A 26,935-nucleotide genomic window follows, 5' to 3' on the forward strand; every position below is an offset into this window, starting at 1 on the left:
GTGTGTGTGTGTGTGTGTATATGTGTGTGTGTGTGTGTGTGTGTGTGTGTGTATTTTCTTCACTAAAACTGACTTGGTTTATGTTTTTTCTGATCGTGTCACTTTAAAGCTGTTTATAAACACTTTAACATAATGTGTTATAATCTGCTAATAACACTATAATGACAGATAAAGCTCTCATAGATATTCATAATGCTTTATAACAATAATAGTAAAACATTATAAAACTTTTTATGACAGAATATAACTGGTCATTAAACCCCTCGCAGGGAACAGGAAACAGTTTTACAGAATCAGCGTAAGTCATGTTTGGTAACAAATTGATTATAGTTATAAATCATTATGAATAATAATGAGTCTTTATTACTATAATTACTCAAATCAACTGTATGCCCCAGACAGGCCCGACCCGGCCATCATGCCCCGCCCCTGTCATCCGGGGGTCGCCCCCTGTCATCATGTCCCACCCACTGTCATCAGGCTCCACCCCTGTCACCATGCCCCGCCCGTCATCATACCCCACCCCCTGTCATCATGCCCCGCCCCCTGTCATCAGGCTCCACCCCTGTCACCATGCCCCGCTTCCTGTCATCATACCCCGCCCCTGTCAGCATGCCCCGCCCCCTGTAAACATACCCCGCCCCTGTCACCTGGCTCCGCCCCCTGTCATCAGCCTGTTCACAACTAACATTTTGTTTCACTTAAACAGCTTTTTAAAAACTCATCCAGCGTGAAGACGTTCTGAAATTTTAATAACACATCAGACTGTGCATGTGTGTGTGTGTGTGTGTGTGTGTTACAAACACGATGCTTCAGATTAAAAGTGCGATTCATTGAACACATTTTAGAAACAGGTGTTGAGGCCCCGCCTCCAGTCTGTTCACAACCTAGGTCACGTGGACCGGGTCCAACATACTCCGTTTGAGGTCAGTAGCCCCGCCCCCTCCCGATTGGCCGCGACTCAGACGGAGGACTCGCGGGCGGTTTTGGAGCGCAAAGCAGCAGCCCGGCTCAGGAAGGGAAACGTGGTACCGAGGCATCCGGACGCCACGGTGAGACCCAGACTGGCCCAGGCGCAGCAGATGGACCAGCCATAACCGTGATCCACGTCTGCCGGCAGGCCGTAGATGAAGGGCGGGTTCCTGGCAAGGTCGTAGGTCACGCTGGCCGCGTACGTGCACAGAGAGATGGTGCAGAAGATCCCTGCAGGAAACAGGAAACAGTTACTGCTATACTCTGATTGGCTGACTGTCACCGGCAGACACACACACACACTCTCAGGTGTGTTACCTGCCATGAGGAACAGCAGTCCCGACACGTGTTGGGTCAGACTTTCCTCCCAGAAGAACCCGACGGACACCACGATGCTCCCACACAGCAGCACCGCCGCCGCCATGCCCAGGAATCCTGCCGTGATGCGCCGTAGGTCTATACACATACACACAGTACACACATACACACATTATACACACAGCACACACATTATACACAGTACACACATTATACACACAGTACACACATTATACACACAGAACACACATACACACAGTACACACATTATACACACAGTACACACATACACATTATACACACATTATACACACAGTACACACATACACATTATACACACAGTACACACATTATACACACAGTACACACATTATACACACATACACACAGTACACACATTAAATGAGGAAATCGCGAGTGCGTTGCTGTGGTAACTCACTCCCCTACTGTTACATAACACTGTCATGGCCTGTTTCCATGGCAACTGGTGACAAGCAGCAGAAGGGCTGCAGAGAAAAACTGAACGATCAATAATCAATCATCTTTAATCAATAACAGTCAACAATCACTTACAGTCTATAATCAATAATTTTCAGTGAATAGTCAATAATCTATCATCTATAATCTTCAGTGAATAATCAATAATCTATCGTATTCAGTGAATAATCAATCTATAATCAATAATCTACAGTCTATAATCAATTACCAATAATCTTCAGTCTATTATCAATAACCAATAATCTACAGTCTATAATAAATAATCTACAGTCTATAATAAATAACCAATAATCTTCAGTGTGTAATCTAAAATCTACAATCTATAATCGATAACCAATAATCTTCAGTGAATAATCTATACTCTACAGTATATAATCAATAATCAACAGTCTATAATCAATAACCAATAATCTTCAGTCTATGTTCAAGAACCAATAAACTACAGTCTATAATCAATCATCTACAGTCTATAATCTACAGTCTATAATCAACAATCTACAATCTATAATCAATGACCCATAATATACAGTCTATAATCAATAACTAATAATATACAGTCTATAATCTATAATCAATAACCCACAATCTACAGACTATAATCAATAACTAATAATCTACAGTCTATAATCAATAACCAATAATATTCAGTGTATAATCTATAATCTGTAATCTGTAATCAATAACCAATACTCTTCAGTGAATAATCTGTACTCTACAGTCTATAATCAATAATAGAGATGAGAAGTTTCGTTTTGAAACAAAATTTTGAAGTGAGCCATGTTGGTTTTGAAAAAGCTGACTCTTCAGAATGAAACAGACTTAATGTCTATGATCAATAATCAACAGTCTATAATCAATAACCAATAATCTTCAGTCTATAATCAATAACAAATAATCTTCAGTCTATATTCAATAATCAATAATCTATAGTCTATAATCAATAATCTACAGTCTATAATCAATAACCAATAATCTACAGTCTACAATCAATAATCTACAGTCTATAATCAATAACCAATAATCTACAGTCTACAATCAATAATCTACAGTCTATAATCAATAACTAATAATCTACAGTCCATAATCAATAACCAATAATCTTTAGTCTATGATCAATAACCAATAATCTACAGTCTATCATTGATAATCTATCTAAATATACAATTAATGATTTGTCATCAATAATACTCAGTCAATAACACACAATCAATAATCTAACATCTATATCTCCAATTGATAATTGAGATTTAATATTCTACAATCAATAAGCAATAATGATAATAATAATGGGTGACTTAAATGTTAATTGGGAAGTTAACAAAGCTAGGAAAAAATTGAAAAAGGTCATGGATGATATGGATATGACTCAGGTAATTAATGGCCCTACACAAATTACAAACTCCACCAGCACCCAGATTGATTTAACTTTTACTAATATGCCAGAAAGGATCTTGAAGTCATACAATATGCTCACAGGAATGTCTGATCACAATCTTATAATGGTCGCAAGAAAATTAAATAAAAAGCACTTCAAACCTCTGGCTGCTACTGAACTCTATAGGATACCAAAACAGGAACAACAAAATTTCCAAGATTCAATCAAAGAAGTAAACTGGGATGAATTGCTCACTGGTAAAAACTTAGATATGGACTGTTCTAATATGGCCAACAAAATACAACAAATTATTATGCAATTTACACGGATAACTAAACTAAAAGCCAGAAAGAATGGCCTTCCTTGGCTAAATAAATCTATTCTGGAACTCATGAAAGAACGAGATCACTCTTTGAAGCTGTCAATCAAATTAGGACATAACAGGCACCAATTTATTTCGTTGAGAAATAGGGTAGTGAAAGAAATTAGAAAATCTAAAGCGGATTTCTTCATTACTGCCTTGAATAGTGATTACTGCCTTGAATAGTGCGAGGGGGAACTCTAAAATAACCTGGAATTATATTAAAAAACTATTGGGTGATTCCCAAAAAAATAATAATAATAATAATAATGCAAATTCACTTAAATGGAATTATCTTGACAGAACCTCAAGTGATAGCTGATGCTTTCAACAACTACTTCATTGAGTCTGTGTCAGAAATTTTCAGATTCAGATTCAGAAACAAAGGAGAGAATACCCTGCATTGCCTGCAACGCAGTCCTTTACTATAACAAATATTACTGAGACTAAAGTTATCGATTTAATTCGATCGCTTAAACCATCTAAAGCAAAGGACATTTTTGGAATGGACCCGAACATGCTTAAAGATCTAGGTTCAGCTCTTGCCACTCCTATTGCCTCAATTATTAATCTTTCAATCTCAATTGGTCACTTCCCATCTGTTCCCAATCTGCTATTGTTACCCCCATTTTTAAATCCGGTGACTCAACTTCCTTGCATAATTATCGCCCAATAAGCATTCTTCCGGCTATTTCCAAAATCGCAGAAAAATGGGTGGCACAGCAGATTGTCCATCACTTAAACAGCAGCTCCCCCTCTCTCCATGCCATGCAGTTTGGTTTTAGATCCAAGCATTCCACTGAAATGGCTACATGCCTCTTAATTGAGAAAATAAAATTCTTTCTTGATAAGGGTGGAGTTGTAGGGGCGGTGTTTTTGGACCTCAGGAAAGCATTTAATACAGTAAATCGTTCTGTTCTTCTTACTAAGCTCTTAAAATTTTACTTCTCTCAAAGCGTTGTGAGCTGAATTGAATCGTATCTGCATGATCGAACACAATCTGTATCGGTTATTAACTGCAGATCTGACTCTCTTAGGCTAACCTCCGGTGTCCCTCAGGGGTCAATATTAGGCCCCCTTTTATTTAGTCTTTATATTAATGATTTGCCCACTGTTTGTCCAGAGGCTGAATGCTTAATGTATGCAGATGATACAGTTTTCTTTGTTCATGGTCCCACCAAAGACACTGTTGCTGCTAAACTCATTAATACAATGTCCTGTGTTACAACTTGGTTGCAGGAGTGCTGTCTGCAGTTAAACATTTCTAAAACTGTCGGCATGTATTTCACTAAAACAAATAGAGTATCATCTGACCCCGACATACATGTTAATGGAGAAAGATTACAAATTTACAGACAATATAAATATCTTGGTATAATAATAGATTCAGCTTTCTTTTAAAGCCCATATTGGCAAATTGTGTAAAAAAATCAAGTTTAATCTTGCAAATTTTCGTGCAGTTCGAAATGAAATGTCAACTGAAGTCACAAAAATGTATCTGCATTCAATGATTTTTAGCCACTTTAACTATTGCCTAACCAGCTGGTCCCAGGCTGGTCAGAGTTCAAAGAAACCGTTGGAAATCTTGTATAAACAACTCAGTACCTGAGGAGGTTAAACTGCTAACAACATACAAGACCTTTACAAAAAAGTTGAAATTGTGGCTTATCAACACCTACAGCTGCCAACACTAAAAGATAAGCCTGTTGTGTTGTTTTGATGTTATGATAAAATGTTATGTTGTGATGTTGTATGTGATGTTGTATTTTTTCTTCATCGCATCGTAAGTGTTTGTATATGTATTTTGTATATTGTACGTTTTTTTTGTTTGTTTGTTGGTTGTTGTTGGGTTTTTTTGTTTGTTTTTTGTTTCGTAATTCTCTGCTTCTTTACATCATGGCCAGGGGACGACAGATGAAAATTAGCCTTCTGGCTAACTCTGGCTTTTTTAACCATGTATAATCATGTGTTTTATGAAATTGCACTGTCCCCTTTTAAATAAACTAATAATAATCTATAGTTAATAACCTGTGATGTAAGGGGCCATTGTAAATTTCACAATGCAGATTTTTCATATTTCAAGTTACATGAAATGTAACAGAGAGCCTCTCAATCCTCGAAAGACAAATGACATATTGTAACTGTACGTTATAATGTAACTTTACATTATAATGTTGTAACAGTACATTATAATGTTGTAACTTTACATTATAATGTTGTAACTGTACATTATAATGTTGTAACTGTACGTTATAATGTTGTAACTGTACATTATAATGTAACTGTGAGTTATAATGTTGTAAATGTACATTATAATGTTGAAACTGTACATTATAATGTAACTGTACATTATAATGTTGTAACTGTACATTATAATGTAACTGTACATTATAATGTTGTAATTGTACATTATAATGTCACTGTGCATTATAATGTTGTAACTGTACGTTATAATGTTGTAACTGTACATTATATTGTTGTAACTGTACGTAATAATGTTGTAACTGTACGTTATAATGTTGCAACTTACGTTATAATATGTATGTATGTATAGTATGTTATAATGTACTTGTAAGTCACCACGTTGTAAACACTTCTGTTGTTCAATAAACCCAAAACTAATTGTATCTTATGTTTAACATCTACATAAACAACAGAGCTGTCTACGCCATCAACATGTCTCTTAGACCCCGTCCCAACCAGTCTGCTGAAAGAAGTTTTAACCTAAATTAGTACTTCTTTCTTAGATAAAATGAACCTGTTGTAATTCACAGGGGCTGTACCGCAGCCCCTAAAAGTTGTTGTAATTAAAAGTACAGACCAATATCTAACCTCCCCCTTCTCTCTACGATCCTTAAGAAAGCAGTCACCAATCAGCTCTGTGACTGTCCACAGAACAATAGTTTATGTGAGGATTTTCAGTTCATCATGGCGCAGAAACAGATTGAACTGATCCGACCGATCCCAGTTTGTTCATGTGAACAAATGCTGATGTTAGTCATGGTGTCCCACAAGGTTCTGTACTGGGACCAGTTTTATTCACACTTCAGATGCTTCATTTAGGAAATTCCAATATAAAAACATTAACTTTTATGGTTATGCTGACTACAACCAATTTTATCCATCAATGAAACTAATGAAGATGAAACTGATCACTGGCTAAACTTCATGCAGATGCCCTCTTCAAACTTTCCTCTTTGACGAGCTGAGCTGTCACTGTACACATTTATATTCTGCATGTGTGTATATATACTCACGCAGCAGGTGCCACTCGTCCTGTTGGATGGTCCTGGTCAGGTTCAGAGGGATGTTCCTCAGTCTGATTGGCTGAGAGAAGTGATACTTCACAGCTGTGCAGCGATCTGCGATACCTGCAGGGAAGGGACAGGAAGTGTACCTGAGTGCACCTTCATACAGCCTGAGCCACCAGCTGGACTCACCAGGACCTAGAAACTTAAGCTAAACCTAAGGGGTGTTCCATCAACGTGGATTAAGTTTAGCTGCTATGCAACCATGGTAACTTACACCACTGAACAACCTGCTCCGGGGCAGACTAACTGACGAGCTAACTTTGGCTGTGTGTCAATTTATTTCTGACGGGCGGACACAAAATCCCAAAATACAATTCTGTCACGTTTCTTTTCCTGTGCGCGCACTTTTGTCATGTCCGTGCGGAAAGTTTAGACTTAGTTTTTTATGTATACAGTCTGGTTTAGACCTTTTTTCTCACAATACGACGAGGCATTCATTTATATACCATATATTTCAGTCAATCTGTCAAGTGTTAAGACAAAAAAAACACATTAAATGCAGTCTAAACCAGGACCTTCTGCTGTGGTAAAAATGTATACTTGCATCATTATCTAGTTACTTTATCTCCAATTTAATTATTACATTTTAAGCTTTTTGTCTCCATATGGGGTTTTTTGTTTTCAGTTCCCATAAGCATATGACACTGCAGATCGTGCCGACATCCTGTAAAAGAAAACATGTCAAAGGGTAGGCTTAGCTGATTATGTAGTTGACAATTATTATTTAATTTCTCAGTTTCATCATTGCTTGCTGCAGTAGTTGTTCCAGCTGTGTCCTGCAGCAAGGTGCATGGTTATACACAATCTGAAGAATGAAGATACAGCCCAAACATTATTACGTTTTCACTGTCCAAGTCCTTTTTTGGCTGTTCAGATTCTAACTGTTGAGATGTAACAGAAAAATGAATATAGGACAGGGTTACTTTGCCCAGTTAGGCCAATTTACAGTAAATTCATTTTAGTTGTGAGTTCTCCGAACTTAGCCTACACCTAACTGTGAGCTGTTATTATCCAGCCTACTGATAATATAGCCACTCTTATTGATCTAGTGATCTGATTGTTAATTTATTAAGAACTACAAATAACACAATAAGTAGGGTTGAATTACTCATGCATTTTATCAGTCTGCAATTTTTTTGCCATGCCATCTCCCTGGCTCTGTTAATGGCAGTAGTATTGTCTGTTATTATGACCGTCACTTTATATTCTTCATAAAGCTCCTTCAGCGCTGCTTTTCACCACTGTTTGCGACATCTTGGCTACTCCCAGCTGTTCCACGATCTCTTTCAAAATTACTTTTATTGGATTTTCCTTGGATGCATAATAGTATCAGCTGTCAAAGCACACAGTTTATCAGTTTATCCAATACCTCCATAGACTAGGCAAGTACAAAATAAAAGAAAACACCAAAGTTACAGTCAAAATATACAAAAACAAAACAAATAGAAAAAAAAATAAAAATAAATGAATGAAGATAACCATATAAGAGAAAATCATAAAATAAAATAACAAAATCTAAAATAAATAAATACATAATAATAATAAAAATTGAATAAGAGGAAGATAAAACACAGACAGACAGAAAGGGACAACATAAGAGGGAAGGGAGGGGTTGGGATGAGGGAGGGGCACAGGGGGTTAAGGTCCAGTTGCGCATAGAGTCAATCGTCCTCAACCAGAATTAATGGATCAGCTGGAGGTTTATCACTCTAAATGAAGCCCATCAAGTTGCTTTACAAATCCAATAAAGCCATCCCATGTCTTGTGAAAGTTCTGTAGAGCACAATTAACAGTAAACCTGATTTTTTCTAATTTAAGATTGCACATAATACTCCTGATGAGATGTGTGTAGGTGGGTGGAGCAGTATTCTTCCAGTTCAACAAAATCAAACGTCGCGCTAATAAGGAGGAAAATGCCATAACCTTGCATTGACAGGAAGTCATAGATATTTTTTCTGAGGTTACACCAAAAATGGCAATGAGGGGGCAGGGAGTAACATATTTTCTAAATAGTTTAGAGAATATATCAAAGAAAGATGACCAGAATTGGTCCAATTCAGGGCAACCCCAGAACATATGATATAGAGTCGCAGGAAGCATTTTGCATCTGTCACACAAGGGGTCAATGTGTGGGTACATTTTTTGTCAGGTAAGTCTTACAGTAATGTAGACGGTGCAGTACCTTGAACTGGATCGAATTATGACGTGCACATATGGATGAGGAATCTACACTATCTAAGGCACTAAGGCTGCGTCCCATTAGTCATCTAAAATGCAAAAACCAAGCTCCTCTTCCCAGTGCTGTTTTATAATAGTTAAAGAGGGCATATTAATTTAAATTATGTACTCATAAACTTTGTCCAGCCTCCCCCTTTCAGAGTGTAAAAAGCAAGTTTATAATATGATCTATATGGGTATTAGGCGGGAGAGAAGGAAAATCTGGGAATGTCTTCCTAATAAAATCCCTCACCTGCAAAAACTGAAAAAACCAAGACTGTGGCAGATCGAATTTTGCTTGGAGTTGTGTGAAACTGGCGAAGACACCATCTATATACAAGTGCCTCAGTTTTTTGATACCCTTGGCATGCCAGATTTTGAAAACAGGGGAGTAGCTAGAGGGGGGAATAGGGGACTGCAGGGCTGTTCCACGATCTCAACTCAACTCAACTTTATTTGTAAAGCACTTTAAAACAACCACAGCCGCAACAAAGTGCTGTACATAAACAAACAGAACAAGAGACAATAAAATAAATAAAACAGGAATAAACACTAAAATAAATAGATTCATTGCTTTTTAAAAGACAATTTAAAAAACAATAAACAAAAGCAAACCATAAAACACTAAAAACAAGAGCAGAGTCTCATGTGTGGTTAAAAGCCAAGGAATAAAAATAGGTTTTAAGATGAGTTTTAAAAATGGACAGTGAGGAGGCTTGTCTGATGTGCAAAGGTAGCTCATTCCATAGTTTGGGGGCTGCAACAGAGAAAGATCTCTCCCCTCTGAGCTTCCGTTTAGACCTCAGTACCTCCAGGAGCAGCAGATCAGCTGACCTGAGGCACCGAGCAGGAGCGTAGGGGTGGAGGAGCTCAGAGAGGTAAAGTGGGGCGAGACCATTTAAAGATTTAAAAACAAATAATAGAATCTTAAAATGGACTCTAAAATGAACAGGCAGCCAGTGGAGGGAGGCCAGGATGGGAGTTATGTGCTCCCTCTTACGAACTCCAGTTAAGAGGCGAGCGGCCGAGTTTTGCACTAACTGGAGCCGTGCGAGGGAGGACTGGCTGACTCCAAAGTACAGTGTGTTGCAGTAATCCAGCCGAGATGTAATGAAGGCATGGATTACTGTTTCAAAGTGCTTGTGGGTAAGGAAAGGCTTCACTTTAGCCAGCTGCCTGATCTGGAAAAAGCTGGACCTCACAACAGCGCTAATCTGACGATCTAATATAAAATCACTGTCCATCTTAAAACCTAAATTTGACACAGTCGGTCTTAAAAAATCTGCCAGAGGGCCCAAGTCAAAAGATCGATTAATACGGGCTGCTTATATACTTCGCACTCGCGCACAATACTGGCTTGTCTAGTCTGGGTTGAGGTAGCGTTGGCTAGACAAGCTGAGCTGCGTCAGTGGAGCGGCTTTAGCCTCAAGTGAAAGCTGGTGTTCATTCTAACCAGGATTTTACAATGAAGCCGCGGTTTGTTAAGCCAAGTTGATGGAACACCCCTCTGAAGTAGTAAACAGAACCAGTGAATGGAACCAGAACCAGTAATCAGAACCAGTTAACAAAGCCAGTAAACAGAACCAGTATACAAAACCAGTAAACAGAGCCAGTAAACAGAACCAGTAAACGGAACCAGAACCAGTAATCAGAACCAGTTAACAAAGACAGAAGCAGTAAACAGAGCCAGTGAACAGAGCCAGTAAATAGAATCAGAACCAGTAAACAGAACCAGTAAACAAAGCCATTAAACAGAACCAGTATACAAAACCAGTAAACAGAGCCAGTAAATAGAACCAGTAAACGGAACCAGAACCAGTAAACAGAGCCAGTAAACAGAACCAGAAATAGTAAACAGAACACGTGAGCTAATGTTTACGGTGTTCTACATGTTTAGAAGATACATTTACTCTGTTTCTTGTTCCGCCTAAAAAATGTACAGATTATATTTCCACATATATTCATAATTTATTAACTGTCATATGTTAAAATGAACCATATGGACCAGGCTGAAAACACCAACAGAACATAAACAAAGACAGTAACCGGTCAACTCAGGAAGTTTCAGAGGAGAAGGAATTTCAGACTGGTTTCAGATTATATGTATACGTATATATATATATATATGTATATATATATATATATATATATATATATATATATATATATATATATATATATATATATACATATATATATATTAGGGCCGGGACTCGATTAAAAAAATTAATCTAATTAATTAGAGGCTTTGTAATTAATTAATTAATCGAAATTAATCGCATTTTAATCGCATATAAATATTTGACCTGAGAACAGTGAGAAGTAATTTTTTTCACATGGATTTTTAGTATACCATTGAATAATGACCGAATACATACAAAAATATTGTTTATTTTTGTTCAAGTTCAACAGTCCAGTGCAATTTTTGCCATTAAGTGGAGCAATAGCATATTTAGAAATATAGTACATTTCAGAAATTCAGGTAGCCTATAGGTAGGTAGACCTTCTGTAAACTATAATACTTTGGTTTTTTAAGTAAAACACAATCCACGCTAGCTACCACACTAGCCGCTAGCTGCTATATGTTTTGCATTGAGGTGATACTTGAGGCTCGATGTGCTGCGGTGATATGTGAATTCCTTGTTGCATAGCTTGCACACAACCATGCTATTATCAACGCTTCCATCCGTTTGTTTTTTGTAACAACATTTCCCATCCACGGGGCCAACCAAAGCGGTCTCATCAGCTTCTTCTTTCATGTTCACTTTGGTTTGTTGTTGTCTGAACTCATGAACGCTAGTTGGTGCTCCAGTATAATCGGTCCGCCTGAAACTCATCCAGTGAGAAACGTTCCGCGGTGCAAAAATAAAAAAATTTAACACGTTCATTTTTGTGTAATTAATTAATCTTAATTAAAAGTCCCGCCCCTAATATATATATACACACACACACACATATATATACATATATATGTCTTGGATGGTTACAGGAGTGAGCAGCTGTGTCTCTATATGACTGAACTGAAACTTGCAGATTGTCTGTTATTGGTAATAAAAGTCGATATACTGAAGGTTTTTTGGTCTTCTGAGATTCTCCAACATATAACAATAAAATGTACAATAAATACAGAGAAAACAATAATGGTGTCTTTGTCTTCTTTGTATTTGTTGTTATTGTGGGATCCTCCCGCAGGGATCGATTGATCTAATCTGATCTGAGCTCAGGGTCCGTCTGATGCACTAATGATATGTAACATCAGGTAATGTGATTTGGAGCTGTAATCTGATGTGAGGTCTGACTCTGTCCAACACTCTGACCTCCAGGACCGGCTCGGCTCGCTGCCAGGGACTGCAGCAGCAAACTGCACACGTCATGGTGACCGGCCAGGTCCTGCAGAGACCGGCTCTGCTGCTCCCAGTCTGCAGTGACCAGCTCTGCTGTTCCCAGTCTGCTGCTCCCAGTCTGCAGAGACCAGGTCTGCTGCTCCCAGTCTACAGAGACAGGGTCTGCTCTTCCCAGTCTGCATAGACAGGGTCTGCTGCTCCCAGTCTGCAGAGACAGGGTCTGCTGCTACCTGTCTATAACCAGTCGGCAGATGGGGGACAGGTCTAGTACTGTGAAGCTGTTGGAACACATGCAAAATGTGTTTCTGGATTGTCTCCCTGAAATAATCAGGACGTCCCTTGAAAAAACGTCACCTGGACGGTCCTAGTCTCTGACTCTGTCTCCTAGTCCCTGACTGTGTCTCCTAGTCCCTGACTATGTGTCCTAGTCTCTGACTGTGTTCTAGTCCCTGACTTTGTCTCCTTGTCCCTGTGTCTCCTAGTCTCTGACTGTATCTCCTAATCCCTGACTGTGTGTCCTAGTCCCCGACTGTGTCTCCTAGTCCCTGACTGTGTGTCCTAGTATCTAACTGTCTCCTAGTCCCTGACTTTGTCTCCTTGTCTCTGTGTCTCCTAGTCTCTGACGGTCTCCTAGTCCCTGACTTTATCTCCTTGTCCCTGTGACTCCTAGTCCCTGACTGTGTCTCCTAATCCCTGACTGTGTCTCCTAGTCTCTGACTGTGTCTCCTAGTCTCTGACTGTATCTCCTAGTCCCTGACTGTGTGTCCTAGTCCCCAACTGTGTCTCCTAGTCCCTGACTGTGTGTCCTAGTATCTAGCTGTCTCCTAGTCCCTGACTTTGTCTCCTTGTCTCTGTGTCTCCTAGTCTCTGACGGTCTCCTAGTCCCTGACTTTATCTCCTTGTCCCTGTGACTCCTAGTCCCTGACTGTGTCTCCTAGTCCCTGACTGTGTCTCCTAGTCTCTGACTGTGTCTCCTAGTCTCTGACTGTGTCTCCTAGTTCCTGATTGTGTCTCCTAGTCTGACTGTGTCTCCTTGTCTCTCATTGTGTCTCCTAGTCCCTGACTGTGTCTCCTAGTCCCTGACTCTTTCTCCTAGTCCCTGACTGTGTGTCCTCATCTCTGACTGTCTCCTAGTCCCTGACTTTGTCTCCTTGTCCCTGTGTCTCCTAGTTTCTGACTGTAACTCCTAGTCCCTGACTCTGTCTCCTAGTCCCTGACAGTGTGTCCTAGTATCTAATTGTCTCCTAGTCCCTGACTTTGTCTCCTTGTCTCTGTGTCTCCTAGTCTCTGACTATCTCCTAGTCCCTGACTTTGTCTCCTTGTCCCTCTGACTCCTAGTCCCTGACTGTGTCTCCTAGTCTCTGACTGTGTCTCCTAGTCTCTGACTGTGTCTCCTAGTTCCTGACTGTGTCTGCTAGTCTGACTGTGTCTCTTTGTCCCTGATTGTGTCTCCTAGTCTCTGACTGTGTCTCCTAGTCCCTGATTGTGTCTCCTAGTCTCTGACTCTGTCTCCCTGACTGTGTGCATCCCTCAGTCACTCTCAGATGTTGCTGGTCCCTTGCCTGAGACTCAATTATCTACAGTCACACTGCAGTCCTCAAAAAAACAGTACTGCAGTAATACTACTTGCTTATACATGATGTATTGCAGTAATACTACTGCATGCTGATACATGATGTACTGCAGTATTACTACTGCATGCTGATACATGTTGTACTGCAGTTATACTAGTGCATGCTGGTACATGACGTACTGCAGTAATACTACTGCATGCTGATACATGATGTACTGCAGTAATACTACTGCATGCTGGTTCATGATGTACTGCAGTAATTCTACTGCATACTGATACATGATGTACTGCAGTAATACTACTGCATGCCGGTACATGAAGTACTGTGTCCGTCCTTGTTCCTTTATCCAGAATCTGGTGTTTGAAGTTCCTTCAATACTTGTTATTACAGTATTATAACTCCTGTTTAATAGTCTTTATAATCCAGTATTATGTCATCATGTTCAATACTACACACACACACACACAAACACACACACACATATGTGTGTGTGTGTTTGTGTCCTCGTACTTGTATGCAGTAGTACTAATATCAGCTGTTTGTTTAATGTTTCTTCTCGTCTTTAAAAAGCTGCACTCTCATTATTCCATCATATTATAGCCTATTTATATAGCTACATATTATATATATTCATTTAGTTGTATATTATATATATGTATTATATTTATAACAGTGACATTAAATCAGTCACTAAGCTCCACATTCATTAATTCACAGTATTACTGCATGTATGTGTATACAGTACATACTGTGTATTGTGTATTGCGTACTGTGTACTGTATATTGTTTACTGTGTATTGTGTACTGAGTATGGTGTACATGCCTTTGGATGTCCAGCACATTATTGTGTTGTTATTGTTTACAGTATTTGTGTAGTACATGTTTACAGTAAATGTCGGTGTCCACTAATCTTGCACTAATGTTACTGTACACAGTATATGTTAAGTATAAGTATACAGGTATATGCACAGTAGAAATACTGTAGTGCAGAATCTGTATTTGTATGCAGTACTCAACCCGGTCGATGAGCTCATTAATAATATTTCTGTACACAGTTTATATCGGTAGTATTTGTACTGTAGTTTCTGCAGTGTCTCTGTTTAGTATCTGCAGTATTTGTACTGCATTATGTGTAGTATTTGTTCTGTAGTTTCTTCAGTATCTCTGTGTAGTATCTGCAGTATTTGTACTGTAGTATGTGTAGTATTTGTACTGTAGTTTCTGCAGTATCTCTGTGTAGTATCTGTAGTATTTGTACTGTAGTATCTGTAGTATTTGTTCTATAGTTTGTGCAGTACTGACCCCGGTCGATGAGCTTGTCGATGTCCGGGTCCAGGCCCTTGAAGTAGCACTTCCTCCAGAGGCCCGAGTGCGCTGAGAACAGCGGCCTGCCGCACTCGGTCTCCAGGATGCCCATCCCCAGGATGGCCCGCCAGTTCTCCAGCAGCTCCTCCTCTCTGCTGCCGACGTGCACCGGCTTCATCTGCGCCACGTCCCGCTGCCGAGCGCCCCCGCTGCCGGTGTCCACCAGCGGCAGGTGGTAGATGGGCATCTCCCGGTTCTTCTGGTCGTTGGAGTCGGAGCCGTGTCGGTCGCAGTTGTCCTTGTGGCGGCGGGTGTCGGTCTGGTACCAGTGGTCGGTGGAGATGGCGGTGACCAGCAGCATCAGCGACAGCGCGCTGAGCGCCAGGCTCACCGCGGACACCGTCACCGTCACCGGCCGAGCCCGCTCCATGGCCGAGACATGGACCGAGGCTCCGCCGGCGCAGGTCCCGGAGCAGGTCCCTGTGCCGGTGCCGCTGCTCCCGTTGGCTCGGTTCCCGCCGCTGGTTCCGTTACTGGGCATCTTCTGCTGCCATCCTCGCGCCCGTCAGCCGTTCCCCGTTTGCCCTCGAGAGCGCGTTGTCATGCCGACTGACGGACCGTCAGAGCTGCGTCAAGGTGACGGCAGGTAACACCCGCGCGACCGGAAGTCTATGAAGGCAACCTTCAAAATAAAACACCCGCAGAGAAACTCCTGATAATCATTTAGTAATAATAATAAAAATAATGAATAATGATGATAATACTCATTATTATGATGATGATGATGATGATGATTTTCCTTATTATAATCACTATCAATATCATTTTCATTGTCGTTATCATTGTTATTATTATCATTAATTCATATAATTACAATTTTTGATCCTGGATAAAATACTTTTAAATCACATTGTAATTTCTTTCAAACTCATTCTGCTTCATTCAGAACAAAAACACAAAATAAGACGAAGTGTTTATATTGTCACAGTTGCCATGGAAACAACAACAGTGAAATACATGTTGACTTTCATCACTTAACTTAACTCGTCTTATTTTGAAATCAGGGATCGGAAGTTCTGGTGTGACGCCAAGGGGGCGAATTGACGGAACGCGCTGGGTGTGACTCTCTCCCCTCAGACACAATAATAATGATAATAATAATAATGATGATGATAATAATAATGATTATGATGATGATAATAATAATAATAATAATAATGATGATGATTATAATAATAATTATTATTATTATAAATAATGATGTTGATAATAATAATAATTATAAATAATAATAATAATGGTAATGATAAAAATGATGATGATAATAATAATAATAACAACAGGTATAGGGCTGAGGGGTGTGTGGCGAGGGGGCGTGGCCGGACGCTCTGCTGGCAGCCAGTCAGCTCCTCAGCCTGACAGTAAAGGTTTCTGATTTTAGGGAGGATTTCCCGACCATGTTTTCTGGTTAATACTTCAAGGTAAAGTTTAACATGGATGAAAAGTTCTCAATGCTTTTTAGCCACAAACAGGTTTTTAACAGTCAGAGTTTAGAATAACTACTTAAGTTAGCGACTGTAGCTCGTAGTGTTCAACATTTAGTCAGCGACAGTAAATTCCTGTAAATGATAGTAAATTAATAACGTGTATTTCTATATATTTATGTGAAATCTGCTGCAAAGTGTCATGTTACAATAAAACACGGGGAATATAAATATAAATACATATAAAGCTTTGAATGTGTGGATGATGAGTCTGATGGTGCTCCGTTAAAATGACCTGCGGCGTGTCTCCTTGGCGTCCTGGTGACTGAGGCCTCATGGGAAATCTCAGGTGACTGCGGCTGTCGTCCTCTCAGAGTCAGAACTCAACGTGACGGCAGAAAAAAATGAAAGTTGGTCCATTAAGTTGATCAATAATTCAGAGCGTCCCTGCTGGGCTCTGCTTCCTGTAACACGACCCCCCCGGTCACAGGAGGCTCCTCCTCTCTGATTGGCTGCTTCTTAGGAAAGTCATTTAGTTTTATTGAACGTTTTCATTTCTGTGATTAACATATTAGAAGTTATAATCTCTCTCTGTGTCAGTGTGGGTTCTCTCTGTGTGTCAGTGTGGGTTCTCTCTCTGTGTCAGTGTGGGTTCTCTCTGTGTGTCACTGTGGGTTCTCTCTCTCTATCAGTGTGGGTTCTCTGTGTGTCAGTGTGGGTTCTCTCTGTCTGTGTCAGTGTGGGTTCTCTCTGTGGGTCAGTGTGGGTTCTCTCTCCGTGTGCCAGTATGGGTTCTCTCTCTGTCAGTGTGGGTTCTCTCTGTGTCAGTGTGGTTTCTCTCTGTGTCAGTGTGGTTTCTCCCTCTGTGTATCAGTATGGGTTCTCTCTCTGTGTATCAGTATGGGTTCTCTCTCTGTGTCAGTGTGGGTTCTCTGTGTGTGTGTGTCAGTGTAGGTTCTATCAATGTGTGTCAGTGTGGGTTCTCTCTCTGTTTATCAATGTGGGCTCTCTCTGTGTCAGTGTTGGTTCTCCCTCTGAATATCAGTATGGGTTCTATCTCTGTGTATCAGTATGGCTTCTCTCTGTGTGTCAGTGTGGGTTCTCTCAATGTGTATCAGTGTGGGTTCTCTCTCTCTGTATCAATGTGGGTTCTCTGTGTGTCAGTGTGGGTTCTCTCTGTGTGTCAGTGTGGGTTCTCTCTATGTCAGTGTGGGTTCTCTCTATGTCAGTGTGGGTTCTCTCTCTGTATCAGTGTGGGTTCTCTGTGTGTGTGTCAGTGTGGGTTCTCTCTATGTATCAGTGTGGGTTCTCTGTGTGTGTATCAGTGTGGGTTCTCTCTCTCTCTGTGTCAGTGTGGGTTCTCTCTGTTGCAGTGTGGGTTCTCTCTCTGTGTATCAGTGTGGGTTCTCTCTCTGTCAGTGTGGGTTCTCTCTCTGTGTGTCAGTGTGGGCTCTCTCTCTCTGTGTCAGTGTGGGTTCTCTCTGTGTGTCAATGTGGGTTCTCTCTCTGTCAGTGGGGGTTCTCTCTGTGTATCAGTATGGGTTCTCTCTCTCTGTATCAGCGTGGGTTCTCTCTGTGTCAGTATGGGTTCTCTCTCTCTGTATCAGCGTGGGTTCTCTCTGTGTCAGTGTGGGTTCTCTCTCTGTGTATCAGTGTGGGTTCTCTCTCTGTATCAGTGTGGGTTCTCTCTGTATATCAGTGTGGGTTCTCTCTCTGTGTGTCAGCTCCACCAGCTCACCAGAGTCGGAGTAACCGATGTGCTCTGTTCTTCACCTTCACTGGCCGACACACAACAACAAACACTTCCGTCTCAGAATGAGCGCAGACATGTGACCGGCTTGTCGTCGACCTCTGAGCGGCGTGTCATCGACCTCTGAGGAGCGGCGTGCAGAGATTCGGACTCACTGAAGGCACAGAGAGAATTCAGAACGAGTGAGCAGCGATCGATCAGTTGATCATGTGACTTACAAGAATAAAACTACAGTTCCCAGCATGCAAAGGGTGAACCTTCTCTACTGCTCGTCCTGAGAGGGGATTGCCCGCGCCGCCGCAGGTTAAAGGGTTTCCCTCGTCCACTGTCAAGGTCAAAGGTCAGACAGTTTTGTATGCTGTGCAGATTCTAAACAATAACAATAGTAACAATAATATTAAAACAGGATTCATCAATCTGTGTGTTCTGGTTTTTAATGAGCAGCTTGAATAAAATCAGAAGGAACAACACACACACACACACACACACTCCACCCCCTCATCTTCACTGATCAATACCTGGGTGGTCTGTTTCCCACGATCCTCTGCTCTGCAGTGCTGTGTGTATGTATGTGTGTATGTCATTAGCATTGTTAGCATCAGACTGCCCTCCCTCCATCAGAAGTTATTGATCGTCATCCTTAAGCTTCATCAGCTTTTATCGACGGATCAACAGGACGCTGCAGCTTCACCTCCACAGGGTCGGGGGTCGGGGGGGGGGGGGGGGGGGGGGATCATGAGCTGAGTGTTAATTAACACTCAGTCAGACTGCAGCAGGTGTGACTGAGACGCTGCAGGATGATGGAGGTCACCTTCAGTCACAAATATTAATTTATTGTCTAAAACGTCACGTTTCAAACTAAAACAAACAGCTCTACAGACACACTATCAACACTTCTTGCAGCTGTTTCACAGTAAAAGGCTTCTAACCCTAACCCGTGTGTGTTTGTGTGTGTGATCCTTCTGTATTTCTGTCCTTGTGGGGACACTGATGTCCCTGCAGGCTGACTACAGATTCTGATGGTGCCGGAGGAGAAACTACATCTGCAGATATAATAAATAATGTTAGTGATAAACAGGTTTAAGGTGGACTGGAGGTGAGGTAGCTGATCTCTCCGATCAAACTGAAATCAGTGAATTCAGAGTATAAATTCAGCTCTGTGTTCAACTCATGTTATAAACTTTATAATATATCACTCTGTAATGTCTTTGGTCTGGATGGACAAGAAAACACGATGACAGATGAAAACTGCAGTTTGTTTTCTCACAAAGGAAAAAGGAGTGAAAGCTCTCCTCCTCCAGCAGCTCAGCAGAGCTTCGATTTTAATGAGCCGTTACATAAATCCTCCATATTTATTCTGATCAGCTGGAGGAGGACGGAGCCTTAATGAGGCCCGAAGCCTGCGGCAGCAACAAAGACTCTTTGTTCTTTCTTCGCGCTCTGACTCCATCCAGTCTGCATACTGAGCAGCTGCTGAGCTTCACCTGCTCCACAGGTGCTGACACATCTCAGCTGGATGCTGACATGTGACCATGTGATCACAGGTCCTGGAGCACTGTAGCAACACATTTTCATTATTTACATCTTATTTTGGTAGTTGGATTGACGTTTCCTTTAACTCCATCATCGTTAACTTCTCCTTCTTCTCAGCTGTTGTCACGTTTTGTTCGATCCAGTGAAACTATCTTTTGCTGCGGTCATCACCATGGTAACTGATGGTGAGTCCAGCCAGGTGGGTGTGTCAGCAGAAAAACAGCAGATCACAGAGAGTGGTAAGTGAGTGAACAGGTGAGTGAACAAGTGAGTGAACAGGTGAGGGAACAAGTGAGTGAACAGCTGAGTGAACAATTGAGTGAACAGCTGAGTGAACAGTTGAGTGAAAAGCTGAGTGTGAGAGACTGCAACATGTGAAAACATCACATTCATTGAATGGAAGAAAGAAAGAAAGGTGTTATCCTGCTTTCAGTCTTCATTTGAGTTGATGAACAACAGTTGAATAAATATAAACTGAATATGTGATTCTATGTCCAGATGTCTGTTGTTTATTACTGCAGAGAAAGTAATCAATTTTTGATCTATTAATTATTACTGATGTTAGTTAAATATGATTTATGAACACAATGTGTCAGTTTTTCCAACAGTGAAAACTCAGAAAACAACTTCCTGCAGCTTTGAACTCTGTCGCCATGACGACGCCCACGCCACCTTCATCCTGCTCGTTAGAGCTGCTGCCACCACTGCTGAGCGTTAACGAGGGCCAGCAGAGACACATCGCAGATAGGCCTCATTAAACCTCAGTGACCAGAACCACCTCCACACCACCCCCCGCTGGTCTGATGTCACTCTGACCCCCACAGAGACAGAGAGACAGTGAGACAGAGAGACAGACAGACAGACAGACAGACAGACAGACAGACAGACAGACAGACAGACGGACAGACAGTCTGTCTGTCTGCCTGCCTGTCTCTCTCTGTCTGTCTGTCTGTCTGTCTGTCTGTCTGTCTCTCTTTCTGTGCAAGGAAACAGTGTTGTAATATTTATTCATCCAATCAAGCAGCTGCTGAATTATTAACATCAGGTGCTGTTAATGCTAATGAAGAGATAAAATATTCTCTTTGAATGTCAGCTGGAGCCTCAGAAAGCAAAGCAACGTGAGCAGCAGACTGATTTTATACAGACTGGAACTTTACATCAGTAGAGTCACAATCCAAACCATGAAACCAGCATTCATCACTGCAACAACAACATAAACAACTGTACACCACTGGAGCAACAACAACCAACTGTAACAACAATAAACAACTGTACACCACTGTGACAACAATAAAACAACTGTACACCACTGGATTAACAACAAACAACTGTACACCAGTGAAGCAACAACAAACAACTGTAACAACAATAAACAACTGTACACCACTGGAGCAACAGCAAACAACTGTAAAAACAATAAACAACTGTACACCACTGGAGCAACAACAAACAACTGTAACAAAAATAAACATCTGTACACCACTGGAGCAAAAACAAACAACTGTAACAACAATAAACAACTGTAACAATAATAAACAACTGTACACCACTGTAACAACAATAAACAACTGTAACAACTATAAACAATTTTCCACCACTGGAGCAACAACAAACAACTGTAACAACAATAAACACCTGTACACCACTGGAGCAACAACAAGCAACTGTGACAACAATAAACAACTGTAACAACAATAAACAACTGTACAATAACTGTAACAACAATAAACAACTGTACACCACTGGAGCAACAACAAGCAACTGTGACAACAATAAACAACTGTAACAACAATAAAAAACTGTACACCATTGTAACAACAATAAACACCTGTACACCACTGGAGCAACAACAAACAACTGTAACAACAATAAAAAACTGTACACCATTGTAACAACAATAAACACCTGTACACCACTGGAGCAACAACAAACAACTGTAACAACAATAAAAAACTGTACACCATTGTAACAACAATAAACACCTGTACACCACTGGAGCAACAACAAACAACTGTAACAACAATAAAAAACTGTAACAACAACAAACAACTGTACACCACTGTAACAACAAACAACTGTAACAACAATAAACAAATGTACACCACTGGAGCAAAAACAAACAACTCTACACCACTGGAGCAACAACAAACAACTGTAACAACAATAAACAACTGTACACCACTGGAGCAACAACAAACAACTGTAACAACAATAAACAACTGTGCACCACTGTAACAACAATAAACAACTGTACATCACTGTAACAACAATAAACAACTGTATACCACTGTGACAACAATAAACAACTGCGCACTACTGTAACAACAATAAACAACTGTACACCACAGGAGCAACAACAAACAACTGTACACTAACTGTAACAACAATAAACAACTGTACACAACTGGAGCAACAATAAACAACTGTACACTAACTGTAACAACAATAAACAACTGTACACAACTGGAGCAACAATAAACAACTGTACACTAACTGTAATAACAATAAACAACTGTACACTAATTGTAATAACAATAAACAACTGTAACAACAACAACTGTACACTAACTGTAACAACAATAAACAGCTGTGACAACAATAAACAACTGGTCATAACTGTAGCAACAATAAACAACTGTACACTAACTGTAACAACAATAAACAACTGTAGACCACTGTGACAACCGTAAACAACTGTTCATCACTGTAGCAACAATAAACAACCGTACACTTACTGTAACAACAATAAACAAATGTAGACCACTGTGACAACAGTAAACAACTGTTCATCACTGTAGCAACAATAAAGAACTGCACTACTGTAACTACATGTGTTTCCTTCGGTACAGTTATTATTATTAGGGCCTCGGGGCAATCGCACCGAGCACTGGTCCCATACAGCAATAGCTGTAGGGGCCAGTTACTATTGTTATACTGTGGATTTTTTCTTCTTCCTCTTCCGGACGCAATTTCGTCCCGCTACTAGTCCTACAACTTGAAGAGTTGCAGGACAAATTATATATAAAAACGTGCAGTTTGATCGGGATCGGTGTGCTATTACTTTTCTCTACTGAATACAGATTTTTCGCAACGTAAGTCGAAAAAAATGAGCGAAAAAGAACAATAATTGGAAATTTATAAACGTCTACTTCTCCGGCATGATTTCACTTAGAGACTCCATTTAAACTTTAAACAGTAGACACAAGTCTTGTGTATTGGTGTATTAATCCACGTTTTGATAGGTCATATAGTTTTTTATCAATCCCTGTTCAATGACCATGATCATTTTTAGAGAAATTCTGAGATTATAATAGGTGTGTATCGCATGGAATGTTCATGTCACAGTATGTGACATCATCACCAGAGTGTAGAAGGAGAGAAAAAATTGTCAAAAAATACATTTGAAAACTACGCTCCAGGCCGCAAATTCCACTCTAGAGAAATAATTTATACATAGAAATGTAGGAAAATTTGTCTTCTCACTCACAATCCTCTGGTAAAGCTGTCAGAGTTATAGTTTGGGCGTAGGACGCACAGATGCGCCACCAACACGCACCAACAGCCTCATTGGCTCCCATATTAAAAATGCAGGAAGATTTCTGAAAAAGGGAGATGTAACAGTTTTTTTAGATCGGTCTAACAAAGCTATTTTTTAATTTTTCTTAAAAAACATATGTAGCTGTTCAGGAAGAACCCAGGACGCTCAAAGTGAAGTTGGATCTATGATAGGTATTATGGTTTTGCCAAAAATGCTTTCTGTTCGAGGCCAGAAATTCCAGTCTGTCCACCTCTGTTCCGGAACATTCGGCAGTTGGTGGCAGAAAATTTTGTTGATTGCTCTCCTCTGATTGCCTTTGATCTTTGTTCTGATTGCCTTTGATCTTTGATGTGATTAAAGTAACAGATACACGCACATGCGCATAAGCGCACATACTCCTCTAGATACACATGCTTCAAACGCGCACACACGCACAAACACACACACACAGGTAACGTTATGTGATTTTAATTACACACACACACACACACACACACACACACACACAGGTAACTTTATGCGATTTTCGTTGCACACTCCTCCAGATACACGTTTCACACACACACACACGCATGCGCACGCACACACACACACACACACACACACATCTTGAGGTTAAAGGGCATAGGTTGCTGTATAAATAAATACTTGAAAAGGAATGCTTGTTGTAGATGTGCTCCTTGTATATTATATATATATCTCTGAAGAATCTCATCATAGTGTACACACACCGGCAGTAGCCCCCGTGGGCCTTTCAGAATTTCCCCAGAGAACATTTTCTAGTTATTATTATTATATGATATTATTATTCGTCCTCTGTTCCAGGTTCCAGAACGTTCTCTACAGAAACCTTGTGTTCTCGTGGTTCTGCCTCTCTCACCGTGTGTCATGTGACTTTACAGTAATTTTCATATTTTTTTTCTTCTGCAACTGCAACTTCACATGTGTATTACATTTCTTCTACTTGTTGTTGTTACGCAACAAGAAGAACTGATTAATTTCAAAAAGTTCTGAATTGGTCGATGATTCGTTTATATCCTGGTAGGTAAGATCCATTGGATTTGATTGAATTAATCATATTTTGTGGTTAGTTTCTTTTTGAAAAACAACTTCAAACCTTTTTTTTTCCTCATATTAAACAGTGTACCCTGTTAAATTAATAGAAGATGCTTATTCTGAAAAGAGTCACTCTGACGGAAATGTATATTGATATAGAACTTTCTGTTCGACACATTTCCACGTTTCTCTATGATGAGTCGGTAAAGCACCAGCAGGAAAATCCTTCTGATGAAACTCTGATGAAAACATGTTTGAGATTCAGCTCAGAAGAAACTGAGAGCTGCAGTTTGGTTTTCAGCTGCAAATAAGAAAAACACGGACTCCTGACAGAAAATCAGACATTAAAGATTGAAATACAGAAACTGTCACATCTACCAGATGATTGACGCTCTCAGGGCTTTAACAGAAACTGATCACTGGTCAGTTTAATGTTTCACTGATGAACTCTTCAGAAGTGATCCAGACTAAGAAACAGTTCAGAGCTGTAACGCCAGTGGTGATGATGAGACTTTTATCACAAACATTCCACTTTAATCACATAAGCGTTGTAATAATTGTTAGATAAAGAGTGTGTGACCTCGACCTGCTCTCCTCGTTCGTCAGGCTTTCATCCTGTCAGCTGACTGAAGGACTCAGCTGTCAGTTTACATGTTAGTCTGAGTGTCCTCTGTGTCCTCTGCTGCAGGACGAGGACACTCTGAATAAATCATCTCCATACTGCTGCTGCCCCAACTCTGAAAATACTGCATAATGCCCAGTACTCTGACAAAATACTGCATAATGCCCAATATTCTGACAAAATACTGCAGAATGCCCAGTACTCTGAAAAAATACTGCAGAGTGCCCAAAACTCTGAAAAAATACTGCAGAGTGCCCGAAACTCTGACAAAATACTGCGGAATGCCCAATACTCTATAGTACTGCATGTTAATGCCATTTTCCATTTTCTGTAATTTGGTCTCAGATTTAGATATTGTATTATTTAGATTCATATTTAATGATTGTTCACGATAGTGATTATTGTTTATTTTAGTTTAGGATATGTTTAGTGTACATGCATTGCATTGGTTAGAATAGAGCGTGCACTGTAGTACAGAGCTATGTCGTAGGAGCTTGTGCATTTGGAAACTGTGTGATTGTATCATTTTGTGAGCATTCAGTAAACATGGAGCGAACATACTGTTTTCTACCATTGTTCAACACACTAAACACGTGTAGAGACTCTGTCTTTCCGTCATAGAGTGGTTAAGTGAACAAATATGTTAAGAAATACAAGAAGGGAACTTTAGCCACTACATTAAATAGAAAACAGTCGCAGAGGGCAAGAGAAGACGACCGGGAGCTGAGAGAGCTGCGCCGCGCTGAACACGATTTGATGAAGGAAGCTAGCTAGCTAACTGAAGAGATAGCTTACTACGTTGAGCTGTGCACCTGACCAGAATTCCAGACGACTTCTACAATGATGGATGAGTACACAAAGAACAAAATTAAATGAATGGATAAGCTACAGCTACAGACTTGCTGGTCATAGCGAAATAAGGATATTACTGCCATTGTAATCAATGTAGCCAAGAAGGCTAACATGGCCAAGTCAAAACATTAGAAGCCACAAGATGTGCTACTAGCCAGTAGTCACACAGGACATTTTGAGAAAAGTGTTATTGCAAGATAGTCATATTATTCCAAAAGAAGCTCAAGTTTGACTGTGGAAATAAATACAGCCCTGGGACCTTCTCTTTGAAAACATCTACATGTTTTGAGGTTGACGGACTGAAGTTTGCAAGAGCCTGCTATAATAAGAGATTCATCTAACTTTAATAGCCAATTGAAATGTCTGATTTGGATGAAACAAAAAGGGAGGGCAATGTCGAGCTAGACATAAAAAGAAAAATCAAGTTGACCGCAAAGGCCATGGAAAAGAAATTTAATGAACAGATGGAGTGCAGGAAGCGTTCATTAGCACGCCTTGTCTCATAAAACAGAGGAAATAGAAAACTTATGAAAAATGATTCCAGTGCACTTCTAGTGGAAAAGGATCATCTCAGTGAGTACTCAAAATTCCTGAAGGAGTTTACTGAAACGAACTACACAGTTAGTGGACTGTTATCAGATGATGAAAGGAAAGCTGACGAGCAGTATTGGATTGAGCCAAACCTTACGAAGTATGAGAACTTTTTGACCAAATTGGAGCAGTGGATAATTGAAGCAAGACGGCACGCCAAGGTTGCTGACGAACAGGCTGCTACTGAACATGGGACTCCAAAGGACGGCGCAAAGACACAGCAAGGTGAGTCTG

At 40.3% G+C, this 26,935-nt stretch overlaps 1 protein-coding gene across 1 annotated transcript; it reads right to left on the bottom strand.

Annotated features, from left to right (window-relative positions):
• Positions 1–635: 635 nt before the first annotated feature.
• On the bottom strand, positions 636–16,008 carry tmem178a (transmembrane protein 178a). Its single transcript, XM_059330108.1, has 4 exons — positions 15,273–16,008; positions 6,782–6,895; positions 1,291–1,428; positions 636–1,203 (listed from the first exon to the last, which is right to left on the bottom strand). Exons 1-4 carry the CDS (start codon positions 15,814–15,816, stop codon positions 962–964), a joined length of 1,038 nt encoding a protein of 345 aa, XP_059186091.1. The 5' UTR covers positions 15,817–16,008; the 3' UTR covers positions 636–961.
• Positions 16,009–26,935: the final 10,927 nt, after the last annotated feature.

Source organism: Centropristis striata, chromosome 1, assembly GCF_030273125.1.
Source record: "Centropristis striata isolate RG_2023a ecotype Rhode Island chromosome 1, C.striata_1.0, whole genome shotgun sequence".
In the NCBI taxonomy this organism is placed as follows: Eukaryota; Metazoa; Chordata; class Actinopteri; order Perciformes; family Serranidae; genus Centropristis; species Centropristis striata.